Below are 14,364 nucleotides of genomic sequence, written 5' to 3'. Positions count from 1 at the left end.
CCGAACCTCCATCCCTTGGTCGACGATCTGTCCAACCAAGACCAAGTTCTTTGTGATTGTCGCCTCCTGTCTCTGCGCCCTTGCGCAATCACACGGCCTTCTTCCTCAATGAAGCACCCGAGGTGTGTAAACCGAACCTCCATCCCTTGCTTGACGATCTGTCCAACCGAGACCAAGTTCTTCGTGATTGTCGGAACGTGCAGCACGTTCATGAGTTTCCCTTTCTGCCCGACATGGCTAAGGGGAACTTCTCCGACATTCGCGATCAGATGCGGAGTGTCGTCTCCAGTTGCGACTACTCCAGGTTGTATCGGTTTTTCAAAGTACGAGAACCACTCCTTATGGCTCGTCATGTGGTTTGACGCGCCGGAGTCTACGTACCACACCTCGTCCGATCTCGGGGTGGTCTGTTTCATTGAGTTTGCTTCGTGTCTCGTCACGAAGGCAGACCCTTCTCCGGCTCCCCCGGAGTCTTCGACGTAGTGCGATCACTGCCAATTTCCCTTGTCGATATGTCCGGAGCCGTTTCCGGAACCGGTTCTCTCCGAATCGGCGCGCTTCTTCCAGCACTCACTTTCCCTGTGGCCTTTCTTGCCACAGTACCAGCACTCCGCGATGGGCTTCCCTTGCCGGTTCTCATCGCTTCGACTCCCCCTGTTTCCGAAGGGTCCAGAGCTGCTGTCGGCATCACTTCGGTGCCTTCTTCCTTGATCTCGTCGGCAGCTTCCATTGCATACCGACTCGCCTCGTCCGCCACGACCACGGGGCCTTTCTCCCTCCATGTACAACATCTTGTTGTCGGTGTGCGTGCTCGTCGACGCACCTGCGTGGTTCTCCTCTACCAGGAGCATCGACTGTAAGTCGAAAAAGGACGACGTATTCTCCTGGGTACACACAGCCATTCGGAACACTCCGAACTTCGACGCCAAACCTCCGAGACAGATCTGGACCATCTCACTCTCCTCGATGTTCACCTCTATGGAGGCGAGGGAGTCATAGATATCCTTGATCTTCGAGGTATAGTCCGCCACCGACAAGTCGCGTTGTCGTAGGTTGCTCAACTCCTGTCGGAGCTGAAGCTTCCTGGCTGTGGTGCTCGCGGCGAAAATCTTCTTCAGATTTTTCCACGCACCCTTCGGCGTCTTTGCATCCCGAACATAGCTCAATAGCTGTTCGCCCACACACAACGCGAAGCAGTACAATACCCTGCTCGCCGATTGCTCCCACGACGGGAAGTCTTTGTGTGTCGATTCGGGTGCCGCGTCATTAGCTCCTTCGACATAACTCCAGTAGTCGTGCCCGAGCAGGTACTGGTGCATCTTGTAAGACCAAGACGCGTAGTTGGTTCTGTCGAGCTTCTCTGTTGGAAGCGAGCTCGCCATGCCTCTATCCATCGTTCTTCTTGTTCTTCTTCCTCAAGCTGTGTCGGCTGCAGAGAGGTTCTCAACCCTCGCGCTCTGATACCATGTAAAAAGTAGCGTGCAGAAGCAAGTATAAAGACAGAACAGAAGGAAGAAAACTCAGGTTTAATGGAGAGCTTGAGCTTACGCAGTATACGTAGGAGAGAGAGAGAGAGAGTGAGAGAGAACACAAGAACTATATTCCACCATAACAAAATCTCGATTCACAACTCTATACATATGTGTGTTCCATGAACACTTTTATACAAGTCCTCGAAGGACTGACAGTACTTCAAGGCTCATTAAGAGCTCCTACACTAACTCCCAAATATATTCCTCACAGAATATCTTTCCTAACGGCCTCCCGGTTTACGCACTCGGCCTAACCGATCGGTCCCAACCGATCCAGTCCTCGGCTTCTTCAGCCGATCCGGCCGATGTTGAGCTTGTCTCTCAACAAAACTTAATTAGATTTTAATTAGAGGTCGGATTAATGAAGATTTTGGATCAAAAAGTCTCTTAAAATTTTTCCCAAAAAATTAGGGTTTTGGCAAAGCTCATTAAGTCTCTCTTCTCATCTCAATGTTGTCCAATCTTCTGTGATTTATTCATGCTAGCATTGTAGGATTATGCAATCATAATAAATTTTAATTAGAGGTGGGATTAATGAAGATTTTGGATAAGAAAGGTTTTAATTCATTTTTAGGTATCAAATTAATCTCTTTCAGGATCAGTTGAAGGTTAATTTACTAAATGGTGAAACAAAAGAGCTTCGAATGGAATAATGTGGTCGTTTTGAGAAAACATGATAAGGGTATGCCAGTTGTTCAATGCAATCATTGTCACCATGTATTTGTTGGTGGCCCCTTTCGAATCAGAGCTCACTTGTTGGGCTTGAAAGGTTCAGGTGTTGACAAATGTCGTCAAATTGATGTTGTTATAAAAGTTGAAGTACAAAAAATGGTATCTGGTTGTGCAAATGTTGACATGAATGATGAGTCATCAATGGAATGCAATGCTGAAAATTGTAGCACAAATGTTGATATGAATGTGGAATCAACATCTATCAATGAAATGTCTTCATCATCATTTGGTAATGCATCAATAAGTAAAAAGATGAAAGTAGACAATGTTGAACCTTTGAAGATGTTATGGCAAAAACAACTTGATAAAAATGTTGATGAAGCAATTAGGAGGTTTTTCTTTGTAGAGGATATACCGGATGTAAAAGTGGGAAGTACATATTTTCGTGAATTAATAAAAGTTGTGGCAGTTGTTGGGTTGTCTTATGAGCCACCATCTCCTTATCAATTGCGCAAAAGGCACTTGAATGAAGAGGTGAAATATGTTGAAAATGAGATTATGCAAATTAGAGAAAAATGGAAAACTATTGGATGCACTGTTGTGAGCAATGGTTGGTCAGATACCAAGAATAGACCAATAATTAATGTCATGGCTACTTCTGCGTATGGCACTGTGTTTCTGAAATCAGTTGACACTAGTGGAGAATATAAATCGGGAGAGTATATCTTTAAGATTTTAAAGGATGTTATTCTTGATATTGGCCCATCAAATGTTGTGCAAGTTTGTATGGACAATGCAACTAATTGTGTAGTAGTTGGGAGGATGATAGAGAAAGAGTGGCCCATGCTCTTTTTTACCAGATGCACATGTCATTGCATCGATTTGTTGTTTGAAGATATTGGAAAATGTGCTTGGGTTCATGATGTTTTGAAATTAGCTACAAAGGTAATCGTGTTTATTACACGAAAACAATATTCTTTGGCAATGTTTCGTAAGTTTAGTGAGAAAGAATTGTTAAAGCCCTCCACTACTAGATTTGCCTATAGTTTTATCATGTTGTCAAACTTATTGGATGATAGAGTCAAAGGTGGATTAAGAAGAATGGTGGTTAGTGAACAATGGTGTCAATGGAAAGGATCAAAAACACAACTAGGAGAAGAAATAGTTTCAATTATACTTGATGCTTCTTTTTGGGCAAATATAAAGAAGATCGTAAAGATATGCAAGCCTATCCTAAAAGTTCTTAGATTGGCAGATAGAGAAGGTGCAACCATGGGTTTAATTTATGAATGTACTCATCGTATGATAGAAGAAATAAACCACATTGAAGATGTAGATTGTTTATTGCTAGATGAAATTCGGGGAATATGTATGCAAAGATGGACAATGCTACATTCATCATTGCATGCAACTGGCTTTATTTTGCATCCAATTTGGAGAGAAAAAATTCAAGATATTGATGAGAAGCTGAATACAAGTTGGATGGAAACTATTATGCGGTATACTAATGGTGATATAACTTTATGTGGTGTTTTATTAGATGAATTCTATGCTTATAAAACTCAACAAAAGAGTTCATTTCAAGTTCCTATGGCAAATGATCCAACTAGAATGCATGATGCAATTAAGTGGTGAGAAACATTTGGAGCAAGCACTCCAAACTTAAAAAGGCTTGCAATTCGTGTGCTTTCTCAAGGTTCATGTGCATCTTCTTGTGAAAGAAATTGGAGTACATTCTCATCGATACATACAAAAAAAAGAAATAGATTGACTCATGCTCATGTTGAGAAATTGGTTTACATACATACAAATCATTGTCTCATTAGAAGAATAAAGGAAGGGGGATTATGCCTAATTGAAGCAATATTAGATATGATCAACAAAGAAGAAGATGATGAGAGACTTTTGAGAATGCAAAATCAAGCTATTGATGAAAATGAAGCTCATAAGGACATTAGGGATGAGCTTGAAGATACGGATGATGAATGTGATAGTGCATAAACTCTTAAATTTCGAAGCATTACTTAGAAGTTAGAAGTTAGAAGTTAGAACTTAGAAATTAGAATATAACGACTCATAGTCGCTTTAATTAAAACTTTTCTTTCTTATGTTAGTGTGATTTTGAAGACCTTCCATTTTTCTATTAATTGGTGATTTTTAAGTGAATTGAATAATTTTTATTATGTAAATTTATTTTCCTTCTTTTTTTAAGTGAATTGAATAATTTTTATTATGTAAATTTATTTTCCATAAACGAATGGTTTTATAATATTCTTGGAGCAATTTTATATTCTCGAATATTACGAATATTGAGGATGCCGAATACCACGCATATCACGCATGGGTCAATCTATGTATATATATATACCCCTGGTACTTTTCCCTATTATATTATATATAGATAGATATAGATAGGTCCATCCATAAGAGATAGAGATAGAGATAGAGATAGAGATAGAGATAGCGATAGCGATTGAGGGATGGACTGTCATGGGAACCCTTCATTGATTCATTTGACTGATTAAATATTGATTCGTTCACATACATATTCCATCCATCGATTGTAATCACTACATTGTAGAGAGAGAGAGAGAGAGAGAGAGAGAGAGTATCATTCATGGCCAATATCTACTACTGCAGCAGCAGCAGCAGCAGCAGGAGTTTCTTCCTCTCCTCTGCTCCATTGCCCATCCTTGACAATTTCAAGTCCACTTCTTCTCCCCAAAAGCTCTCAGCCCAACTGTCGCAACCTCACATCCTTCATCCTCGTGGCCTCCTTTCTATCCCAAGGTGTGTGAATTCTCATCCTTGACTCCTTCCTTATTTCTCTGCTCATTTTGATTGTTATGAATACGGAGTTTTTCTTGCAAAAACAGCGTCGTCCAAACTGTATGTCTTCATTTTGTTAATCCCCTTTGGGATCTTGACTTCATAGTACAGGGTTTCTCGCCTCATAGTACAGGCTTTTCTCTCTATTCCGCAGTGAAACCCATAGTTGCTCATTTCTGCTCCATCTCTTCCTGATGTGCTGATTTCTCTTTCGTTCATGTCTTTTATTTGCCACTTCTTTAGTTGTTTTGTTATTAATTTCTAACATAATAATAGCCTATTTGATTTTGTAATTTCTTTTATTCTGTTCAATCTCTATATGTACTATGAGCTGATCTTCGTTCATGTCTTTTCGGGCTAGATGTTTAGCAGTAAATGAAAGAGATTTGGAAAGTTCAACCTCAGATGTCTCTTTAATGGATGATATGGTGATAACTGAGACTAAAAGAAAAGCTTCTTCCATTGACAAAGGAATGGATTTGGTAGCATTCTACTCCGACCACCATAGCTTACCCACATTCCAGGGCCTTGACAAGTATTACTCTGTTCTTGTATATTTTCTGGTTCCAAACACCTTCACTGCATCATCTGCCATGAGATTAACAGAATAGTAATAATATAGCCTTACTAGCTATATTAACAGTAGGGGTAATAATGTAGCTGAAAGTGGAACTCACATAAAAGTGGATGTCTCTCCAGTTACATCTTCAATTGCAGTTAATACTGAGGATATTGTTGGCCTTATAGATTCGTCCAAAAGAAACCTCCCAAATGCCCCCGAGTTTATCCTTATTTCTCCAAATGCCACAAACACCTGTTGCACTAATAATATGGGCAGCTCGGGGTGATAAGAAAAACCGAGGGCAATTTCAGAGTTTAATGTGTCCGGATTCAGGTGCTGAGCAAAATCTCTTACCAAGAGTGCTGTTCCTATGTGTTACAGGTGTCAGGCCACTAGATTATTACTCGAGATCGATGATGCTGCTTCCCAAAACCTTCTCACCACATTGCCTTCACCACTGGCCTTTCCCCAAGAACTTTGTCTGGTATATGATGAATGGTATCTGTACAAAGGGAAAGAAAAGTTGGCTTTCTTTCTTTCTCTCTATCTCATGTGTTCATAGCTTCATTGATCAATCATACAGAAACGCTCATCTACTTTTTTCTTTCTCATTGCTACAGTTATATAAAAAATTTGATTGATAGAGAATGGAATAAAGAGAAGTTGCATCAACTCGATTTCGAATGCAGTCATGAGCTCGTTACTAGGTCACGTGCTTCAACAGGGTACAGCTTTCTTTCTTTCCCTTTCTCTCTCTCTCTCTCTACATACTCATGGATTAACAAAATGTGACAAGTCTCGGCATATTCATGCCTAAAAGCATAAAAATCTTTCTTTCTTCTTTCCGGCAGGGGAACTATAGCAGCCATGCATGTTGTAATGCTTGGATTACGTTTGGCATCAGCAAATATAAGTGGGCATGGTTTCTTAAACCTTGTGAAGGGGTATCATTTGGTTCCATCTGGTACTTTGATACAATGCAAACCTATACCTGTTGAGGATGAAAAATCAGTGAGATTTTCAAACTGAGAAATCATTTTATGTTACAGGAATATTCGACGACATTGCAGTAGCTACATCTGTTGCCCTGCAGTGTTATCCCCAAATTTGCAACTCAAAAAGGCCTGTGCTAGTTATCAATCTTGACGTGTATCAGGCAAGCCCAATCTTCACTATACATTTTCTAATAATGTCATTGTTCCACTCAACTTGCAAAAACAAAAACACAGCAATGAACATTTTCAACTTTACTTTCCCATGTCGTCGACAACGCAACAAGACCTAATGAGCGACAATATGTATGTTGATGTCCATGTGTTTGTTTCAACTTACATCTTGATCATAATGAAACTTTAATGGCGCCACTAGATGGGTTCATGACCAGTTTCAATGAACAAAAACAAACTGCATGAAATCATGAGTATTCAAAAAATGATGGTGCAGCTGATTCAATGCGGTTGACATATTGATGTTTCAAACAGCACAAGGTCTTACAAGTTAAGGGTGCATTTTTGCAAGTGAGCAAAATGAGATAGACAGAATAAAAGGAGTGAGTCAAAATGGTAATAAACCAAAAAGAATAACCGAGTTTGAAGCTAGGGATGTCTGTATGATAATAATTAAGTGCTTCAAAGCTACATCACAAAAGAAGCCCATATCTACATAGCATGGATTGGATGTGTTTTAAGTTCAAACACCTGTTCTTCCCTTACAGCATAATCATATACATAGTAGCCCTGCCATTGCAGGGAATGTGCTCAAGTAGCACCGTACATGTGTAATTAGGCTCACTATGGCTTAGCTCTATGGGGGGAAGGGGGAAGGGGGAAGGAACTGTGGTTCTTGGTACCTAAATAGTTATAGCCAAGTGGGAGTCCATCATATAATATTTCATTGGTTGGGGCTTATACCATCGGATTGGCCCCACAGGTAGATGTGAATTGTCAAAATGTCACATGTGTGCCTATGAACAACCTAAACAAGGATGGTCAGGGACCAAGCACAAAAGAAGAAGATTGCACACAAAACTCTAACCTTTCTCTCGGAATCACTCGAATACATTGCATATACTGTTGCTTATACATTTGCATTTGCATTCAGAGGCATGCCAGGTAGCATGCAACATGGAGGTATATGCTCGCAGCTCAATAATGAATGAAAGGTCTTTGAGAATTTAAAGCAGAATTCCAGTCGTATCAGTGCTAAATCTTCTGTTTGTTTTCAAATCATGCAGAATGAAAGCATGCTTAGATTGTTTAAGAAAGATAATCGAGTGGTCACATTCAACCTACATGGAACAAGCACGTCTCATGATGGTTCCAGCTTGCTTGACTGTACAGGGGATGATTATTATATTGCAATGCTTTCCCAAAAACTGGACCAAATCTTCAATCTTCATAATCCAGGCTTGGTCTTTTTTCGGGTTGGTTCCAGCTTTATTTGAGATCGATCGTGGAGTCTTATTTATTATTATGTTTGAACCGAGTGTGACGCATGAGGTCGTTAGTGGTGGTGATCAGTTATGCGGTTGGTTGTATGTATGACCGCGATTAACTGAACACGACTTTTTGATCCCTTGTAAATATGCTGTTGATGATGATGTGTTCTTTGTAGGCAGGAGTGGATGCTCTCGGTGAGGATGTTTCTGGAAAGTTTTCGATGACAAGGTCAAGTCTTTCCATTATTAATTGTTTTCTTGAAACTGAGAGCAGAGCAGCGCTGATTTTGGCTTCTTCCTTCATATTCTGATTAAAACTCTGCTCTCTGCTTTTCTTTGCTGTAGACAAGGGCTGCTCCACAGGAACAACATTGTGTATACATGCTGCTTCACACACAGGACACCCTTGGTCATCACCATGGGGTCTGGATATTCCAACCCTTGGCAAGGTGGGTGGGCAATGACTGAATCTGTTCCTTCAATCAATCAATCAATCAATCAATCAATCAATGAAAGGAATAGCGTTTGTAGTAGTAGAAGTTTGCTGCTGTCTGTGCATCACCCACACACATCACCAAAGCAAATCATATAATCATGTTTGTATGAAATAGAATGGAAGGGAAGGGAAGGGAAGGGAAGGGAAGGAATGGGTTGAGTGAGTGAGTGAGTGAGTGAGTGAGTAAAGGTCCAACTCAAAAGAATGTGGTAGTGATGATGCGGAAAGAAATGAAAGCCTTACTACTTAACTTATCATATATATGGCTGTGAAATTGACAGCGTGTATTGAAGCACATGCTGATGTATTCCGCGCGGCAGCGTTGAGGTATGGGACGACTGGCTGATTCCTTCCTTCCTTCCTTCATTCATTCATTCATTCACTCATTCATTGGTGGAGGAGGAAGATTAGGTTGCCTAGCCACCATAGATGGATGGATGGATGGATGGATGGATCTCATTACAGAAGAGGGAGGCAGGCATCTTCGTTACATATGCTATGACTATGTATGTATGTATGTATGTATGTACATACATAATTATAATTTATGGTGAAGCTGCCTTCTGCCTGGCCATAAAACCTTCCTTCATGTGCCCAATGTGAATCTGAAATTTGAATATTCGAACCTCTCACACTGCTCCTGCTCCTACTCCTGCTCCTGTCACACACACACACACACACACACACACACACATATGAATGTATACATACATGCACACCATTACCATACATACATACTCCCTTCCTTCGATATGTAGTTTCTAGATGCTGGCTGTAACTCACGGACCCAATGAACAAATGATGGTGTAATGTAACTAATGGAGTTGGAAGTCAAATCTGTAATATGTAATAATGTATGTATGTTCACCATCATTATGATTGTCGTTAACGACGGGAGTCTCTCTCTCCATATGTATCATTGATTTAATGAGAGAAATAATAGGATTAATTGACGGGAGTCTCTCTCTCCATACGTATCATTGATTCAATGAGAGAAATAATATGACACAATCAATCGTTGCAAAGTCTCTTTTATTATGTATTGTTTGTGTATGCCCTAAAAGCAGGCCATCAAAAGTGAAAATGTGTTCTATAAACATCAGTAATACACTTGGAAAAGGCCAGGATTTTCTCCCTTATGGTCCCCCTAATCACTTCAAGGAATCCAGTCACAAGCACTTGGTGGACGAAAATATGTAATAGACTCGAAAGTTCCCATTAATAAGTTTCTATCACTCGCTCATATATGCCTTCAACCTTATGTTTTGTGAATGTGTAAAGAATCGAATGGAAGAACTGTGTGTGTGTGTGGAGAGAGAGAGAGAGAGAGAGAGAGAGAGAGAGAGAGAGAGAGAGAGAACTCGCGATTACAAAAAAAAGCAAAAAACTGTATTAACAAGGAGACCAAAATGATCAACAACAATACAAAAAGGAGGTGCTTATGTAGTCACCTTCTCACTAAGTTCTCTTACTAGTATCGCCTTTTGGGAAAGAGGTCGTGTCTTAACTACCTAAGGAATATGTGTCATAGAACATTAACTTCTAAGACACACTAGTTATTATACAGAGAGGTGGGGTGTTCACACACTTGAGTATCCTAAGCTGTGTTCCCACACACGGGAAGTTGAGTTTGATTCTCAACATGCCCCTTCAAACACAACTTTCGGTCATCGGATGGTTGGTTCGAACTGGTCTTCGGGTTGGCTTCGGTTGGTCCGGTTCACTCTTGCTGCTCCTTACTCCCCCTCAAGCTCGGTTGGTCGACGGTCGAAAGACCCAAGTTCGTTGCGAACTGCAGAAGCTTGTCGACTCCCAGGCCCTTGGTGAAGATGTTGGTCGTCTGTAGGTTTGTGTTGATGTGGTGTAGGTTGGCATCCCTGGCCAAAACACACTCTCGAATGAAGTGATAGTGCATTTCGATGTGCTTAGTTTGAGCATGGAAGACTAGGTTTCGTGCAAGGTGAATACTGCTCATGTTCTTGCAGTAAAAGAGAATCGGATCCTTCATAGGAACGCCCAGATCCTTCAAGATTCTCTTGAACCAAACAACTTCACATGCGGCTATGGTTGCACCCTTGTATTCAACTTCGATGCTCGACAGTGCGACTGTTGATTGCTTTTTGCTACTCTAGGAGATTGCTCGGCTGGCGAGGGAGAAAACGAATCGTGAGGTTGATCATTTGTCAGCTTTGTAGACAACCCAGTCAACATTTGTATACCCTTCGAGTTGTGTCGATGTGGCTGATTCGTAGAGGATGCTGAAATCCATGGTTCCACTCACATACCATATTACACGCTTAGCATGGTCCATGTGGATGTTTCTTGGTGTCTGCATGAACTGGCTAAGGAGGCCAACCGGGTAACACAAGTTGGGTCGGGTAATTGTGAGGTAGATGAGGCTTTCGACTAGCTGTCGATAGAGCATCGACTCACACTCTCTTGTGCTGGAGTTGGCATCTACCTTTAGGTTGTGATTGAGAGGGGTAGTGACGGGCTTACATTGTGTCATCCCAAACTTGTAAAGAAGATTGAGGATATAGTGCCTTTGTGAAAGCATGATGCCGTCCGGAGTCCGAATTACTTCTATTCCTAGAAAGTAATGAAGCTCCTTCATGTCTTTCATTTCGAATCGGTTGGAGAGGAGCTTCTTGATATGCTCAATGTCTACTAAATGCTCTCCTCTTATGATCATGTCATCCACGTAAATGATGATAAATACCTGTCCTCTGGAGTGGCTCCGGACTAACAAAGAGTTGTCGGACTTGGACATGTTGAAGCTGATTTGATGAAGATATTGGGTTATCTTCGAGTGTCATGCTCTCGGTGCCTACTTGAGACCGCAGAGAGGCTTTTTCAGTCGGCAGACAACAGTCGGATGCGTACCTAACACGAATTCGGGTGGTTGCACCATGTACACCTCCTCGTCTAACTCACCTTGTAGGAAGGCGTTCTTTACATCCATTTGGCGGAGGTGCCACCCTTTTGCTGCTACAAGTGTGATCACGGTTCGAATTGTAGCTATCTTTGCCACTAGGGCAAAGGTCTCTTCGTAATCAACACCGTGCATCTGTGCGTATCCCCTCGCCACAAGCCGGGCCTTGTACCGATTGACAGTGCCGTTGGCGTTGTGCTTCACTTTGAAGATCCACCGGCATCCAATTGCCTTTTGGTGGTGTGAAGAAGGGACGAGATCCCATGTCTCGTTCTTGGAGAGTGCTTGCATCTCCTCATTCATCGCCTCAACCCATCTAGGGTCCTTCGCGGCTTCGGAAAAGGTTTTCGGTCTTCGGACTGTCGCCACCTTCATCATGAATGCATAATGATATGCCATGTAGTCATTGTAGCTAAATCGGCTGACTACGTTCTTCTCTCAGGTGGATTGACGTGGTTCTCCTGGTGTCCTTATGATGGGCACATCCAGTCCACCATGCTCAGAGTGGTCCGATTCGTTTCCATCTGAGTCTTTGTACTCAAGAATTTTGGCCTTTCCTTTGTCCTGTTTCGGACTAGGCCGCAACGTGCTTTGGCCACTTAGAGGCTCTTGTGGTCAACTCAACCTGGTTGAGATTGGACTTTCCTTTGATGTAGGCCTCTGTCGATCATCCTCCTCTGCATCTGTGTTGAACTCAGTTTTGACTACGTCAAATGGGGTTGATTCAACTGTATACTAGGATGCCGATTCGTCGAATACCACATCCCTACTCACTCGTACCTTCTTGGTGGAATGGTTGAAGCACTTATACCCTTTTTGCTCGAGTGAGTATCCTACAAGTATCCATTTCTTCGACTTTGGATCAAGCTTCTACCGCTTCTCGTCGGGAATATGTATATATGCTATTGAAACGAATATCCTGATGTGGGATAGATCTGGTTTCTTCCCATAGAACTTTTCTTAGGGGGTAATATCGTGCACTCTTGATGTTGTGTAGCGATTCATCAGATTGTTGTCTACCTGGCCGGACTAGCCTCAACACAGGTGTCTATCCGACACTTCTCCAAAGGGGTGGTAAGGATTGGATGCTAGGTTACACGCGTAAGATGATTACAATTAAGCACAGACGGTAAACAATACGAGATACAGATAAACACGCAATAATTACTATTGTATTACTTCCGTCAAACCCTTTACAAATCATCGGATCCTTTTATAGGCATCCGGCAAGGTTACAATCGGTGCGCTTAGGCAACCGACATCCGAATCGGTCCGGATCCGGATCGGTACAACTGTACCGGATCCGTCCCTCCGAATAATAATTCTACTATTATTTACTTCCTATTATCCGATCCGACTCCGCCTTCCCACTTGTCCTTGCTCTTCTGACCGGCCAACACATGGCACGCCCGTGGGAAAGTGCCTTGCACTTCGAATCCACTTCCGGCCTCATTCTTCCTCCAAAATATCGAGCACACTCTGCTCGATGGTGTCAAGTGGTGCTTCTTCCTCCTGTTCCTGTTCCTGTTCCTTGCCTGCCTGGTCTCTGACCTCCGGTTGGGTGGGCTGTTCCGTAAAAATTTGCTGCTCTGGCTCTGCTTGATTCTGTGGTGCCGGTGCTTCCTCACCGCTTCGTCCGGGTTCTTCCAGTTCTCCCTCTGTTCCAGGCTCTGTTCTGTTACCAGTGTCGCTTTCTCCGGTCTCGACTGGTTGGCTCGGTACGCCTTCTTCCTCTGCTCTGGTGTCTTCCGGTCTCAACTCTTCTTCTTCTCCGGCATCGGTCTGCTCCTGCTCTTCTTCTTCTCCTTCGAACGGAAGTTCTTCTTCGGGTATTCCTCGTCGGGGTTGTTCGGTGTCGGTTGGTTCAACTTCAGTCGGTCGCTCTCCCTCACTTATAGTGATTGGCGTCGTTCTTCCCTTAGCTTCCTGTCGTAACCGGTCCTGCTCGTATCTCTCCAACTCCAACTGAGTTGCGAGCTACCCGTCATCCAACCTCTCTACCAACCCTCGGATTTCGTTGAGATGTTCTTCTGCTAAAGTGTAGAAATCTTCCGACAATTCTTCCCGAATGGCAACGATACTTTCCTCATCCATCTTGTAGAACTTGTCACCGGTCTTCCTCCGATTCTCGGCATCCGCTCGGAGTGTCTGCAGCTCGGCTGCCTGTTGTGACCACTCCTTCCATAGCTTTTCCGTACTTTCGTTGATGCTTGCCTGAGCTCGGGTACTCCATCCTGACATGATGAGCTTGATCCGGTCAACCCCTGCCTTAGCATGCGCATAAGCTTCTTGCTTTTCCTTTCTTGCCCGTTTTATAATGTCGGCCATTATCTGAGCCTGGGCCTCGTAATCCGCTTTCTGCTTTTCATAGGTACTTTGCAGTTTGCTGATCGTGAAGGTCGATTTTTCCTTTTCTTCATTCCTGATCTTGGTCAGATCCAGCTTTTCCCGCCTTAGCGCCTCTAATTCCTTCCTTCTCTCCGTCGCTTGGGCTATTTCCGCCGACAATGCTTCCTTGTTGGCACTGACCTCATCTATTGCCTTAGCCAGGTCTAATCGGGTCTCTTTGAGTTGTTCTTTCCGCTTCTCTATTTGTCGGTCATAGTCTACTGCCTGTTTCTTGTTGTCCGACTCGGCCTGCTTGTGATCTCGGTAGAGACGGTCGAAGTCCTCCGTCTTCTGCTTCAGGCGTCGGTTTGCCTGAGCTCTTAACCGATCGTCCCGGTCCTTCTGTTGTCGGAGTTCTTCCTGCAGTCGTTCTATCTCCTGCTCGGCATGTCGACGCAGTCGGTCCTTCTCCTTTTGCAGCTTCTCTTTTTCTTCTTGCAGTCGGTCATTAGTGGCTCGACCTTTCCGGAGGCCTTCTTCCATTTTTCGTTTGTCGTCCTCCACCGCTTTCCGCTG

At 42.8% G+C, this 14,364-nt stretch overlaps 1 protein-coding gene and 1 pseudogene across 2 annotated transcripts; both read left to right on the top strand.

The window, feature by feature from the left end:
- The first annotated feature begins 2,707 nt into the window (after nt 1-2,707).
- On the top strand, nt 2,708-4,205 carry LOC147869107 (uncharacterized; annotated as a pseudogene).
- A 1,157-nt stretch (nt 4,206-5,362) lies between these two features.
- LOC147869106 (uncharacterized) lies at nt 5,363-8,932 on the top strand. 2 transcript variants are annotated; one of them, XM_087326514.1, is made up of 9 exons: nt 5,363-5,568; nt 5,977-6,093; nt 6,216-6,320; nt 6,447-6,559; nt 6,645-6,751; nt 7,829-8,017; nt 8,209-8,261; nt 8,378-8,481; nt 8,810-8,932. In XM_087326514.1, exons 1-9 carry the CDS (start codon nt 5,378-5,380, stop codon nt 8,872-8,874), a joined length of 1,044 nt encoding a protein of 347 aa, XP_087182640.1. In that variant the 5' UTR covers nt 5,363-5,377; the 3' UTR covers nt 8,875-8,932. The 2 variants fall into 2 exon arrangements, with proteins under 2 accessions (XP_087182640.1, XP_087182649.1); XM_087326523.1 differs by having other exon boundaries at nt 5,442-5,568; nt 5,977-6,079.
- The last annotated feature ends 5,432 nt before the right edge of the window (nt 8,933-14,364 follow it).

The sequence above is a fragment of the Azolla caroliniana genome, unplaced genomic scaffold, assembly GCF_043228905.1.
Source record: "Azolla caroliniana isolate FFs.n. ecotype wild unplaced genomic scaffold, voAzoCaro1.0.p SCAF_1, whole genome shotgun sequence".
Taxonomy (NCBI): Eukaryota; Viridiplantae; Streptophyta; class Polypodiopsida; order Salviniales; family Salviniaceae; genus Azolla; species Azolla caroliniana.
This window is presented reverse-complemented; position numbering and strand designations above follow the sequence as displayed.

What these genes read in the sequence shown, in the direction of transcription:
- LOC147869106 (XM_087326514.1), top strand. Translation starts at nt 5,378, where the DNA reads ATGTCTTTTCGGGCTAGATGTTTAGCAGTAAATGAAAGAGATTTGGAA. An exon ending in TCAATCTTGACGTGTATCAG is followed by an intron (nt 6,752 to 7,828) that starts GCAAGCCCAATC and finishes CAAATCATGCAG; the next exon opens with AATGAAAGCATGCTTAGATT. An exon ending in GGAAAGTTTTCGATGACAAG is followed by an intron (nt 8,262 to 8,377) that starts GTCAAGTCTTTC and finishes TCTTTGCTGTAG; the next exon opens with ACAAGGGCTGCTCCACAGGA.